Source organism: Ictalurus furcatus, chromosome 16 (assembly GCF_023375685.1).
Source record: "Ictalurus furcatus strain D&B chromosome 16, Billie_1.0, whole genome shotgun sequence".
NCBI classification, from domain to species: Eukaryota; Metazoa; Chordata; class Actinopteri; order Siluriformes; family Ictaluridae; genus Ictalurus; species Ictalurus furcatus.
This window is the reverse complement of record NC_071270.1, coordinates 10,722,808-10,737,623: the sequence shown is the minus strand read 5'-3', so window position 1 is coordinate 10,737,623 and position 14,816 is coordinate 10,722,808. Positions and strand designations below refer to the sequence as shown.

The 14,816-nt window shown below is 39.0% G+C and overlaps 1 protein-coding gene across 1 annotated transcript; it reads right to left on the bottom strand.

Annotated features, from left to right (window-relative positions):
- Positions 1–2,383: 2,383 nt before the first annotated feature.
- On the bottom strand, positions 2,384–10,729 carry hunk (hormonally up-regulated Neu-associated kinase). Its single transcript, XM_053645967.1, has 9 exons — positions 9,762–10,729; positions 7,069–7,361; positions 6,658–6,713; positions 6,068–6,203; positions 5,452–5,579; positions 4,103–4,229; positions 3,822–3,990; positions 3,404–3,557; positions 2,384–3,111 (listed from the first exon to the last, which is right to left on the bottom strand). Exons 1-9 carry the CDS (start codon positions 9,993–9,995, stop codon positions 2,384–2,386), a joined length of 2,025 nt encoding a protein of 674 aa, XP_053501942.1. The 5' UTR covers positions 9,996–10,729.
- Positions 10,730–14,816: the final 4,087 nt, after the last annotated feature.

The window sequence follows — 14,816 nt, the reverse complement described above, 5'->3', positions numbered from 1 at the left end:
TGTTTCAGGCATGAGATGTTTGGATCTTAAAATGGATTCACACATTAATGCAAAAATGACTAAGAATACAAAAAAAGTGCTGTAGATAAGTTTAAATTTATTTATCGGGAATATGCACATCGGTTGCTGTGAAGGATATTTTATCCATTTTTGAAATGTCTTTTACCTTTCACATATTTGTAACATTAATATCAGTGGCAACCCAATTGTGGACTCATCCTTGCACAACATAACTCCCATAGTTCCATTTGATGACTTTATTATTATTCTAAAACTGGAAAAAAAAAATAAAGAAAGAATTAGTGTTTTTAACATTTTGACCAGTAGTGTATATAAGTTCTAACTGGCACCCTAATCGTCGAATCACCCGTAAACCTCTGAGATCTTTGTCCGCTCACCCACAACTTGACGACTCTGATTTATCCAGGACTGAGTGTGTGAACACCCATATCTTTTATGAGGGGTGTAGAAAGTATGTACACATACTGTGAGTGCATATGTTAGGCATTTGTGGGACTGTTGCACAGCTGACTGGATTAAAAGAGGCCTGTGGGGTTGTTCAGCTGTTACTTATTTCACAGGTGTCCCATGAGAAAAGTGCAGTCCACAAAAATGCCCCACTTCAAGTTACAGGCATATGGGAAAAACATTTTCTTAGTATGCAAGATAGTAAAACATGCTATAATAAAGTAATATTCTTAGTCAAATCAGTTTTATTGTGTAAGATGTGTCATAAAAGAAGTGTGGATTTAGTGCAAAAGGAAAATGAAGCACAAATACTTGTTTTTAAAATATAAATATTAAAAATCTTTTTTTTTTTTACAGAATAAAAATCTTTTCTCACTTAAAGCACAACTTGTTATAAAGTTTACAAAAAGATCCTCAAAATTCAAAAGACTTCAGGTTCATTGCTCACTGTAACAAAACCACATCCAACAGCCTACAAATCATTGGAACAATGTCCTTTCGCATGCAAAGAGGAATTTCATGTTAGAAAAAGTTAATTAACAAACAGTTCATTGCCTTCTGTTCAAGTAAACACTTTGAAAGCTTTTTACCTCAACTACAGTAATGTGCAATGAGTGAAGGTATCAATGTACTCACAACATGAAAGACACACTGAGTTCATATTTACAAGTGGTTCTCACATCACAGGGTCAGAACTGTTCAATGAACAGAGTTAAAGCATGTAGATGATTAACACTGGGTACAAAAAATTGCACAATTGCACGGTCTATTACGTCACTCGACATGATGGGTAACATGATGAAACCCGACTCCCTCCCCCAAAATGCATGTATGTATTTAGAGTGATAACACACAGGCTACACAATGTAACAATACTTCTGAATGGCCTTATTTTGACCAGAGGGCTTTAACACATGATATTTAAGGCTATACAATGTTCAGCAATCTCTTTCAAGGTAGGCAAAAAGCTAGTGGTGACAGTAATTCACAGCAAGACTAAGGGGAGATATTCTTTTCTGTGAAGTTGACCTGAGTGTCTGTAACTTGTGAGGTGGAAATGCAGCAACAGCTTCACTCATGCCACTAAGTAGGCTCATCTCAGGATGATTTGCTTCACAGGTGCTCTGAGGTACATAGTGAACTGGCAGTGATTCAGCATCTTCTATTGAAAAAAATCCATCCAGCCATCCATCCATTTTCTATACCGCTTATTCTACAGGGTCGCAGGGAACCTGGAGCCTATATCCCAGGGAACATCGGGCACAAGGCGGGGTACCAATCTATCGCAGGGCACAATCACGTACACATTCACACACCCATTCATACACCACGGACACTTTGGACATGCCGATCAGCCTACCATGCATGTCTTTGGACTGGGGAAGGAAACCCCCGCAGCACAGGGAGAACATGCACACTCTGCACACAAAGGGCAGCGGCAGGAATCAAACCCCCAAACCTGGAGGTGTGATTCGAACGTGCTAACCACTAAGACACTGTGCGCCCCATTGAAAAAATATGTGGTTTAATGAAAGTCTTTATATGATACTCAAATGGTGTTTGCAGTAAAATGAAAATATTACAATTAGCATTCTAGTTTGTGACCAGTGTGCCACATTAGAGGTAATTAATAACACAGTGCTCGGAGTTGGGGTGTGCCCAGGCATCAACAGGCATCTATCTGTGCATATCAAGGACAGCTCATTCCCCAGAGGATTCAAGTTCGATTACCCCACCACATTGGAAGCCCTGGTGCTTCGAACGGAATAAAAATAAGTGGTAGTTCAGTTTACTGCATACAGTTTCTGTTTTAAAAGTGTGTGTACTTCAGAACAGGACAGAAATTAAGATCTAGTGGTGAAACAGCAAACACTGCATTTAAAGTTCATAAGATAGTTCAGATGTGCCTTTGTCATCAGCACAGAGTTTTGAGTGCGCCAGAGGCACACAGTAGTGTCTGCATGTGGTATGGAGTCGGAGACTCAACCTCTATGGCTGGCTCAGGCCTGAACAGAGGTGCTGGAAAGGCAAAAGGTTGAACTTTCTTCTTCAAAATCTGTCCAATGCCCATGGAGGGAAACTTAGCACGGTGCTGCGGGCTACTGGGCTCCTCATTGCTGTTGCCACTGCTGCCTCCGCTGCTGCTGCCCCCATTGCTGCCCCCACTGCTGCCCCCACTGCTACGCCCACTGCTGCCCCCATTGCTGCTTGACTCAGGTTTGCTGTGCCACTCTGTGCTGGGGGGACTATTCTTGGGCTGGGGTTTTACAGTGAACACTGGGACACTAGGGATGGTGGCCTTTTTGAGGTAGGAGCTGTCTGGCTGGTGGAAAGCAGAAACATGCCGTGGTGGTGAGAGAGCTCCATTGGTGAGCTTGTACCAGGGTGATGGTGGATCATCTTTGCTAGGCTCTTTGCTTGCTGATGCCCAGGAATGTGCACCCAGAGACGAGGGAGGCCGCGCAGGCACGTCCATGGCTTTCGGGCCGTCTTTCTTGGGGGGCTGGGCATCAAGGTGCCGTCCTCCTTGAGATGTCTGTGGAAACAGCGGATGGATTTCTAGGTACTCTAAGGAGGAGGAGGCAATGCAGCCACCTTGTCGTGAGTAAGCGTCCTTCAGGCCAGTCATCGCTTTAAGAAGCCCTGAGAAAGAGAGAGACACTCTTAAAACTGACTAAACCCAGAACAACGAGTAAAACATTTTATCCTAGGACAGAGTTATCCAAAATAAAATAACAGCTGGAATCCAATTTATTTGGATTTTAAGCCAATGTTTAGGAAATGCAAAGAAATTCTTTTTAAAGGTTTTTCTTAATGCTACTTACATTAATAGCACTGCTCTCACCATATGTTGTGTCTCGGGTGCAGTGGACTAACAGCATGAGGCAGTTTTTAAGCTATTAAGTCGCCGTTGCCACCAGTCTCAGGTGCTCACCTGTTTTCTGTTTCTTTTCTTTGGTGGGGCCTTTGCTCACAGCCAAATAGACTGGTGTCTGCTTTGGGGGAATGGTGATCTTCTCAATGTGTTTCCTCCACTGTGTCTGGAATAGTTCACTCTTTTTCTCCTTTTCCATAGTGTACTGCTTTTCCTGTGGAGAAATAAATGTGGGCTTAGTCACATTCCATTCAGCAGATGGGCCATCTGATCCCCGTGCCCATCTATAATGTACATTTGGATGAAGAGTACAAAGCGAATCTAGATTAAGCCCTTCAATCTGATTAGAAGTGATCCGACATTGTTCCTGATAATGTACAGAAAGTACTGAATAATATTCTTGTGTTCAGCAAAATGGTAAATTAATGATAAAGATATCTAAACAGCTGATCATTGTGCCACTGAGCATCATACTCACTCTGTACTCTTTGGAGAGTCTTTTCATTTTCTTGTTAAGGAGGAAGTAGACGGCAAGAGTGTGACAGGCGCGGTTAGTAAGCACAGCGCTAAGGACTTCACTGTGCTTGTAGCCCATTCGTTCAGTCATATGCAGAAGAACCGTGTGGTTGATCTCCTCAATATGGATCCTGTGCAAGGCAGCAACATTAGATTATACATAAGAAAACACAGATTGGTCGACCCATTCGTTTCTCGTATGAATCATAAAAAAACATTGTTGTTTTTTTGTGCTTATTTTACCTGTTTAAGTAAGGGATTCCAGTGTGTGGGTTGCCCAGCTGTAGCCATGAATCACCCATAACTTGATGGATGTTGGGTCTTTTGGCAGGGTCTGGTTCCAAAAGGCTCTTCAGTAAACTAACTGCAGCTGTAGGCAGAAACAATAAACTGTCTGTCTGAGTTTATTAAATTATATTTGGTTCAATGATAGAGAATTCGACAGTCAAGACTACTTCATTAAACCACAGACACTGAAATCAGCAAATCCATAGCTGACCTTCAATGAACCCCTCAGCAGACATCTAGAGAGAACACTTACATAGAACTATAGAGGACAGTGTGTTCCAGTCTCTTTTAGTGCAGCGCATTACAGAAACACAACACCTCTATCATAACCGGGATAAAACCATGCTGTCCTAACTCTATGTGGTAAGAGCCAATTAACCCAGTACCTTCCACTTAGTGTGTTACATAAGAAGATTGAGGAGAAGACACATACGTGTTCATGGTAATATCTTTGTTACATAAAGAGGATTATCTTATTTCAGTACTACATTATAGTGCATAGCGTAATCCTTTAACATGGAAGTGACAAAGAAAAAAAAATGGTGACCCTGTTATGCTGTGGGGGGCATTTTGCTGGCATGGTTGGGGTTCACCTGTCCCCTTAGAGGGGACTAAAATTACTGAAAATCAACTGAAGCTTATTGTGATCGATCACCTTTATCCTCTGATGAAACATTTCTATCCCAAGGGAAGTGCTTAAGTGCTCAATAAATGGTTTCATGAGTACAAAAATGATGCAAATTATACACTGGGCCTTCAAACAAACAACTCTCAACCAGAATCGAACACCTATAGGACATTTTGGAACAGTGTTAGACAGAGCTCGCCACCATCATCATCAAAACAACAACTGAGGGTATATCTTTTTGAAGAATTGTGTTTATGCCTCCAGTACAGTTCCAGAGACTTGGAGAATCTTCTACTAACTTGTTGGAGGTGCAACAGCTTACTAAGATACTATATAGTCTTACACAGTATCTTCATTACTATGATGTTCAATTTGTCTATATATAAAGGTGTGGCTATGGCCATATCTGTGCCATGTTCTGTCCCCAACCTGTTCAAACTGTTGAACATATCACATACTGTTTTAGTGAATTTCTCAGGGCATTTCTTATTTGCTGTAGACCAACTCTGCAGTACGATAAACTGTTTTTTACCTCTTCAACCGCAGAAGCAAGCACTTTGCTTACACAGTTCATAAAGGACTTTTGTCCAATATAAAAACTGTCAGACTTTGTAATTATATTATGGAAGTGCTGATTTCAGTGTGTCCTACATGGTAATTGCAAGCTTATTCATACCTGAGGACAGTGAAGGAGGCAGAGGGTTCATGTCCTTGTCCACCATTCTCTGGTGCAATGCTTTGAGGTTAAAAGGCTCCACCGTGAATGGAAGGGTGCCAGTGAGCATGGCATACATGTTGACGCCACTGCATTAGACCAAAAACACATATGTGCAGGTTAAAAATTGTAAAGATTACCTCTCATGTTCTGTTCAGGTAAAAATAAAAAAAGTGTTATGATACTGAAATATCTTCTTATTTCAACAACTGTTCTAATAAACATATAACAATTTTATTTACCATAATCAAATCTATGTCAGTTTATGTTCGGGCTATTTTTCGGGGGGACAAAATAGAACTGCTAAAATGTAAACATTTTTATGAATATGAAACAAACATTTTAGTTCCTGTTACATTATCTCCATTCCAGTTTTACATATAGCTACACACACAGAATTGTAAATCCTGAGGAGAAATGGGTCTTTCCACAAGATTGCTATAACTGAGATGAAGATATTGAGACCTGTAAAACCCCCCTTTTTTTAAAAAAAAACATTTGCACTGCTGTAAAATCAAAAGAGGTGACTTGGGTCAGTGTGACATAAATTGAAATCATGTGGTGCATGTTAACTCACATAGACCAGACGTCTACTTTGGGCCCGTACTTCTTCCTTGAGAGCAGCTCAGGGGCGGCATAGGCTGGGCTGCCACACTGTGTGCTAAAAGGGTCAGAATATCCCAGGATTCCTGCACAGTTACTAAGTCCAAAATCTGTGTTAAAATAAAAGGCAAGAGAAGAATTTTGAACAGGCGAAACATTGCTTGAGCTTAAAGACTATGCTGCTTAAGTTAGTGCCATAGGAAAAAAAAGCAAATCATGACTGTCTTTAGCGGCTCTCTCACGGATGAGGGGGGTTCATAGCTGTCTAACACTAAGCCTGTCTGTCACACTCAGCTGTTAACCAGCAACTCTGTATGCTGAGGTAGACTTTCACAGAGGTGAGAGGTTGTTTGGTTTTAATGAGATAATGATTGCTCCATCAGTCCTCACCACATGCCTAAGAGGACCATTTAATTGTGCTATGAGTTTAGATTAGGACTGGGTTGATATTGCATTGTACAAAAGCCCTGTCTCTGGAACCTGTTTTTTGTTAAGAATAATATTATCGCATGTCTTGTAATACAGTGTTTAACAAAAAATTTGAGAGTGCCTTTACTCACTTACCTATGAGCTTTATGTTGTCTTGTTCATCTAGCAAAAGATTTTCAATCTTTAGGTCTCTGTAGGAAAGAAGAACAATAATGCTGTTGCTTTACAGAGTGCTCTTAAGTCAATGCTACTATCCAAGCTACAGACAAGCCAATATCTTAATTAGCATATAGAGCCTTTACCCCATTTATGCTTTTCACCATATAAGTCACACAAGGCCATTTCTAATCCTACTGTGCATTTCTGGTGCCCTCTAAATCTCAAAAATCAGTACATCTATAAAAACCAACTCCCGCAATATTCTAAACATTTATTTCTCCACAATGCCATACAGAAATGTCAGTGAACTTGAGGTGAAGGTGCTCAAGCGAAGATAAAATAAATCACACTCATTTAAAATCACACATTGTGCAGTTAGTGTCTCACCTGTGTACTACCCCAGCCCTGTGCAGGTGCTCCACAGCCATGACTAGCTGGCGGACATATTTCTGTGCCTCCCTCTCATCGAGTCGTTTCTTCTCGTAGATGTGATTCATTAGGTTTCCTCCTGGGCAGAGCTCCATCACAAGATAGTAACTGTTTTCAGTCTCCAGAATGTCCAGCAGTTGCGTGATGTTGGGGTGGCGAATCATCTGCTGGATCTGACCCTCTCTGCGCAGGTTTTTGGTAACATACGAGTCCTTCTTAGCCTTTCTTTTGTCGATTACTTTCACTGCCACCTAGAAAACACACAGAGAAGACTTGATGAACTGAATGTTCATCAGATCCCATTACCACATCGTTGTCCTTTAAAATTTTTTTATGTTTTAGTATAATGTATGCATCCAGCCAACAGTATATAATAGGTTATTCTCATTTTATATAAACTATGCGTGACACCCACAGTCACTGAAGCCTGTGGAGAAGGAGGAGGTAGTGGGGGAAGGTTCTGGACAAATGACTAGCTAACAGCTAAGTTCCAGTGCCCTTTACACCATGTCCACCCAGAGGCTGGGACCCCAAATGGCTTGTTACTGCCACCCATTTGTCACCACAGACACCACAAACCACTAATGCTGAATAAACACTTAAGCTAGAAGAGTGGTGGCAAATGTATTTATATATACACATGTATGTATAGGGGTCTGCACTATTAACACTCTCAGGCTCAACATAATAGAAGCACTTGTAACAACAGCTCAACCCTTTGGGGAGGAAGGGGCTTCAAACTGAACATTCAAATTCTCCTATATGACAGGAAACCTATTCGGACTCTTAAACAATAGTATCCAAAATAAATGATTAAAAAAAGAAACTATTTAGAAATAGTCCATGTGGATATTTTATTACAGCTTTATATAGTACACCTGTTTCTGTTAAAGTACTCTATACATAATATTTAGTATAATAAAATTAATATTTAAATAAAATACAGATTTATAGATAATTATGATTAAACATAAATTGATATACAATTGGTTGATAATATAATTGATTTCTGATATTTTAATGACATTAAGTGTTTTTCTTCCATATCTTAGCCATTTCCTAGGACAAGGTTTAAATTCTCATCTGAAACAGTGAAAAGAGCCTGGTGCTATTTGTTCCACTGCTGATCAAAGTGCTCATCTCTGTATATGCAAATGAAGAGGTTTCACAAGGTGGCCTGCCATGCCATGGCAAATCAGATGACAATAAAGGAGCCTGTGAGCAAACAGGTCATACATGACCAATTTAGCAAATAATTACACCAATTAGACTAACAGAAGGGCTAGAGAGATGTAAAGAAAGACCTTAAAAGCCTTCCCACAGCAGATCCAAAACAGTCACCTAAATGCAAATGTAACAACACTTGCTCTTGATCTGTCGCCAATGATCTTCTCAGTCTCGCCAAACAGGGCTGTAGGGGGGTTGATGGTAAGAATTGGGGGAGGGGACCCCAGAGTTCAAGGCTAACATGTTTATCTTCTCCACAGACAAAGGATGAAAATGGGTCACACATGATCAAAACACACAGGAGAAGCATGTGCTGTGTTCCCATCGCCCCACCCAAGCCCCCAGATGATGTCATCTAAGCAAGGGCAAATGAGGAGAAGGGAGAACAAGGCACACTCTCTCCTGGTTGAGATTTCTGGAGCTTGCATCATCAACGGAAGAAACATTTTTTTTTGTCCCCACAGCAACAGTGAAAGGCATCTGTTGGACAGATGAATTAATCCTTAATGTACTGAGAAGGATTTTGAAGCCACTTTCTCAAATACCAAGCAAATTTTTCCTCAAATATATGTCAATCAACACATAGACCGACTGAACAAAGGCAGACAGTAGGCAATAACCATACATCTTCCTGCCACACCAGCGAGGAGACTCTTATAAAATAATAACAATTGTTTATAATAACAATACTGAAAGAAAATAATATGACGAGAATACTATTGCATTATCACATCATGCGCTGTACGACAAAAAAAAAAAAAAAAAGAAGCCTTTTCATGCCCATCATAAAAGCCATTATTTCCTTCACAATTCCATAGTGAAAGTTCACTACAACTCGATTCACAGACAACTTGCTGAAGCACCAAAATATTACTTCAAAGCTATGACTGCTCTCTGGGCTAATCTAAGATTAATTCAGACGCCTACTGTCTCAATAAACCCAGTGGAGTGCCGTCATTACCCAATACCACATACTTAGGTGCTGGAGTGTTAAACTGGAGGTTCCTGAGCACCCCTGAGGTGGATTGTAATTCAAGAGCAACCTGAGAAATCTATTATTTTTCAGAAAGCGAATCCAAATGTCCATGCCAAGCTTAGTATTTATTATTTACTACAACACTGATCCATGAACCTGGTGGCTTTCAGAAAGAGAATCATGTGTAGTATAAGAAGATATGAATGACTACACTTTTTACTAAACAGTATTAATGAATTGTTAGTGATTGTGTTAGTTTGTGAGAGGGCCCAAACTTTATAACCTAACAATTAATTTTTTCTTAAACATAAAACTTTAATTTAGACTTCTGACTTGTCAGTCTGTGCACAGCTTTTTTTTCTTCCTCATTTCAACAGCTACAGTATAGGCTACTATATCCACCGTTCATATTTCAGCTTACAATAAACACGTTACAATAAACACACACCTTCTCTCCGGTGAGCGCGTGCAGCCCCTCACGCACTTTGGCGAAGGAGCCTTCTCCCAGCTTCCTGCCGATGAGGTAATTTCCAACTCTTTTGGTGTGGTAAAAGTTGCGAAGGATGTCCCCCGACGGGCCACTGGACAAAGATGGAGGTGGGATGTTTTCCGTGCCTATGGAAGCCGAGGTTTTCAGCTCAAAGAGTCGGTCCATGTTCATATCTGTTCCAGCTTCCGGCATCTTGGCGCCTTCGCCTTGAACTCAGTTTGGTGTAACGGATTGATAACTCGAGTTCCTCACGTTATAGAAACGCTTCTCGCTTTAAGTGAGCTAAACCCGGGTCAACCTTGTCTGAACGGGACATCTGAAACCAGGACCCCGTGTCTAATCTAAACCCTGAACCACTCAAACACTTCAGGATTCAGTTCACACCTGCAGCGGATACAGGACACAACACTGCGGTTTATCTAATGACTGCATCCCAGGAACAAAACATCACAGCAAAACTTAATCATTACTCTCTTTTTGACCTCAGTGATCATAGACGTTACTGTAACTCTATCTCTAGTTCACTTCAGCTAAGGCTGAATCCCTGTCTGTGCCGCGTTCAGTCCACAACCCGTTGAATTGTTGAACGTCACACACGCTGCTTTAAGTGAGTTTCCCGGTACAGGGTGGGGGCGTTTCCTATTTGCTATAGACTGGTTTCTCAGTCGCTGGGTTGAAATCTTATCCAATCAGAAGCCGCGTTACGATGTGCCTAGACTCCACCTCGTTGTAAACAAGCCCCGCCCCTTGTCGGTGCACGCCTAGACAATAAAGAGCACTTTTCGACGACAGTCGCTGATGGAGTGTTTATCAGATTTAGACAATTACAATACGGACATTTAATTCAGGTATAAAAACCTATTATTAACTTATCACATTAATGGAATTCATGAAAAAATCTCACAATATACTGTGACTATAGGCTACTAGAGCTGTGATAGTGTTGTCACGACTTTAGCACAACATGCATTTGTCCCTGTCACGGAGCAGACACAAAAAGAAAGTCATGGGGTTTGGTTTGTAATCTCTATATTTTTTAAAAATAATAATTAATACTGACACTGAAAAAAACATTGCTAGAAATTCTGGATGTCATATGTATTCACTTTTCTTTAAAGTATATGCATATAATATGCATCTGGTTAATATATTATTAACCAGAAAAAACGCTAGATTCATCAATATAAAAAACTGTACGATATTATCAAGCTCAAGCTTTCGAAAGTCCTTTACTACTCATAAATCTCACTCAGAAAGTGTTTTGCAGTAAATATAGTAACACCTATATGGAATGAGGTGAGGTCATTGTTAACACAGTAAACATTACCACGTGCTCATAACAATCTGTCATTTCTTACAAAACAGCTGGAAAATAAGACCACTGGGACATCTAGTGGTGCCAGCTGGTAGTGCAGCCATACGCTTCTGGTACGTGTTTCAGGAGCGTGTGGCGTGTGTTTCTGGTACATGAAACGTTTTCTCAAAGCAAATCATAATCATTTCGACTTTTTTTTTGTCTTTCTTTGTCATGTTTGTTTACTTTTTAATTTGTGATTTTCATATGTTGTAATTAAGCATTTATAGTGTAAGGTGCCCAGTCAAGCTAGCATCCATCCATCCATCCATTTTCTATACCGCTTATTCTACAGGGTCGTGGGGAACCTGGAGCCTATCCCAGGGAACATCGGGCACAAGGCAGGGAACACCCTGTACAGGGTGCCAATCCATCGCAGGGCACAATCACATACTCATTCACAGATGCCAATCAGCCTACCAGGCATGTCTTTGGACTGGGGGAGGAAACCGTAGTACCCGGAGGAAAACCCCACAGCATGGGGGGGAACATGCAAATTCCACACACACAGGGCAGCGGCGAGAATCGAATCCCCAACCCTGGAGGTGTGAGGCAAATGCGCTAACCACTCCCGTGCTAATCACACTGTGCAACCTCCCAGAGATAGCAAAATAATTATATTTTGGGCAAATCTGTAGATGTGGCCCAGACACTGCAAAGAATCACAGCCCAAAATTGGCTCAAAGTGTACTGTGTACTGCCAACATCAGGCCAAACCTCATCCACAACTTAACCTGTATACTCAGGACAGAATCATGCTTTCATTGTGCCAGATCTAGTGTGGGTTTGGTTTATTTCCAATTCAGTTTGTTTTAATTCAGTTACATCCAAATTGATCCAGTTTGAATGTTTACCAGCATCAAGGACAGAACTTCCAAAAATGAATATATAAATGAAAATAAATAAAACTGGTGGACATAGTGGCTTAGTGGTACATAGTGGTTTAGTGACACCCCATCCAGGGTGTCCCCTGTATTTACAATGGATGGATGAGAAATAAATAAAAGCATCATGACAGGAAGAAAAAAAAAGAAAGAAAAACAACATGTGAAGAGTAGACTGTTCAATGTTCAATAACTATTAATTATTTAATTTATTAAATAAAACTATTAAATAATTATTTATTATTTACCCTGAAAAATTATTTGTAGTATCTACAAAAAATACTAATATTTTTCATGACCAATTATATTGCCTGATAAAAGGAGCAAGCTATACAGGAAACCAAAGAAATTTCATAAAAGGGGATTCACAGGAAATAATTGTCATGAAATAAACATATCAAATGTAAATTTTTATGTAAAATAATGAAACATATCAAAACCCAAAGAACTCTTTCATTATTATACATATATAGTAGATGTAAAAAGTCTACACACCCCTGTTAAAATGGCAGGTTTTTGTGATGTAAAAAAATGAAAACAAGATAAATTATGTCAGAAACTTTTCCTTTATTAGGATTTTTTAACCTATTAATTAAAGTGAAAAATAATAAGAATCATTTTAGGGAAAGAGAAAAAAAATACAATAACCTGGTTGCATAAGTGTGCACACCCCTAAACCAATACTTAGTTGAAGCACCTTTAGATTTTATCACAGCTTTCAATCTTTTTGAGTAAGAGTCTATCAGTTTGGCACATCTTGACTTAGCAATATTTTGCCATTCTTCCTTGCAAAAGCATTCCAACTCTGTCAAATTGGTTATTCATCTCTTGTGTACAGCACTCTTCAGGTCACCCCACAGATTTTTGATTGTATTTAGGTCTGGACTCTGGCTGGGCCATTCCAAAACCTTGATCTTGTTTTGGTGAAGCCATTCCTTTGTTCATCTGGAGGTTTGCTTTGGGTCGTTGTCATGCTGAAAGGCGAAATTTCTCTTCATCTTAAATAATAATAATTCCTTACATTTATAGAATGGCTTTTTCTAGAAACTCAAAGCACTTTACATAGTATGGGGGAGGGAATCTCATCAACCACCACTAGTGTGTAGCATCCACCGGGTTAAGCTGACAGCAGCCATAGTGCGCCAGAACGCCCATCACACACCAGCAATAAATGTTTTAGCAGAATCCTTAATGTTTTGCACCATAGTTGTCTGGGATTTAGAGCTATTCATTACCCCCTCCACAATAATTAAAGCCCCAGTTTCAGCTGAAGAAAAACAGCCCCCAAGTATGATGCTGAAACTACCAGGCTTGCACCATGTGTTTTTTTTTTTTTTTGTGTGTGCCAAACATATCTTTTGGTATTATGGTCAAAAGGTTCAACTTTGGTCTCATCAGACCATAACACATTTTTTCAAATGGTTTTGGGAGATTGGATGTATTTTTTAGTTTTTATTTGATTAAAAAAGGCTTCCGTCTTGTCATCCTACGCCATAGCCCAGAGATATGAAGAATTGGAGTGATGTATTTCAAACAAACTGGAGATTGTTGTCACATGTAGGGAGCAACCAGTACTTGCCAGAAATTACTGCAATTTCTTTTAATGCTGCTGTATGCCTCTTGGCAGCCTCCATGACCAGTTTTCTCCTGATCTTCTCAATTTTAGAGGGACGTCCTGTTCTTAGTAGTATCTCTGTTGTACTATATCTCCACTTATTTATTGTTGTATTCACAGTGTTCCATGATATCCAATGCCTTGAAAAATCTTTTGTAACCCTATCCTGATTGATATATTTCAACAGTGAGATCCAGTACCTGCTTTAGAAGCTCATTGTGGCCGATGGGTTTTCCAGTTGGATGCTACCAAGAAGATGTCCTATACAAAATCCTATAGGAACAGCTGTACTTTATTTGGGGTTAATCAGTCACTTTAAATGATGGAAGGTGTATACTAATTAATAATTAACATGAGTTTGAATGTCATTGGTTGATTCTAAACACTGCTACATTCACAATTATAAAAGGGTGTGCACACTTATTCAAGCTGCATGGAAGTTCTTTGTTTTTCTTTTTTTTCATAATTTTTTTTGCGTTTGTCACTTGATATTTATATGTTGCAATTGCACAATAAAGGTGAAAAAGCTTCGGACATGATTTTACTTAGCTTAATTTTTTATTTTCACAAAAGCCTCTTTTTTTATATGTATAAATATACCTAAAATATTATAGCATATGGGAATGAATATTTGAATATTTGGATATCAGAACTCATCTTATTTAGTACTTATTTTGTACTTATTTGTATCAGTATTTGTGTACTTAATCATACAGGGGTAGACTAGTCAAAAACATTACTTACTTAGATTGCTAGCTAAAAAATAAATCCTACAAGTAAATATATGCATTCAGAAAAGTTTCTAAAAGCTTCTAGATGAGGGTTAAAAAAGTATATAAAAGTATATTTAAAAAAGTTTTAAAATGTTGAATATATATATATATATATATATATATATATATATATATATATATATATATATATATATATATATATAAATGACAACTCATTTCACATTACTAGTTACTTAAATTTCAAAGTTGGTTGATAAAATCAAAAATTATTCTGTATGTACAGTACAGAAAGGTCATTTCAACTTATCTATAAACATGCATTATATCACATAGAAAGTGTGGTATTTTATTTTTTTTATTTAGCCATGGAAAACAACCATCTTCAATTTATATTTATGCAGGAATATTATTTCAACCAACACAATT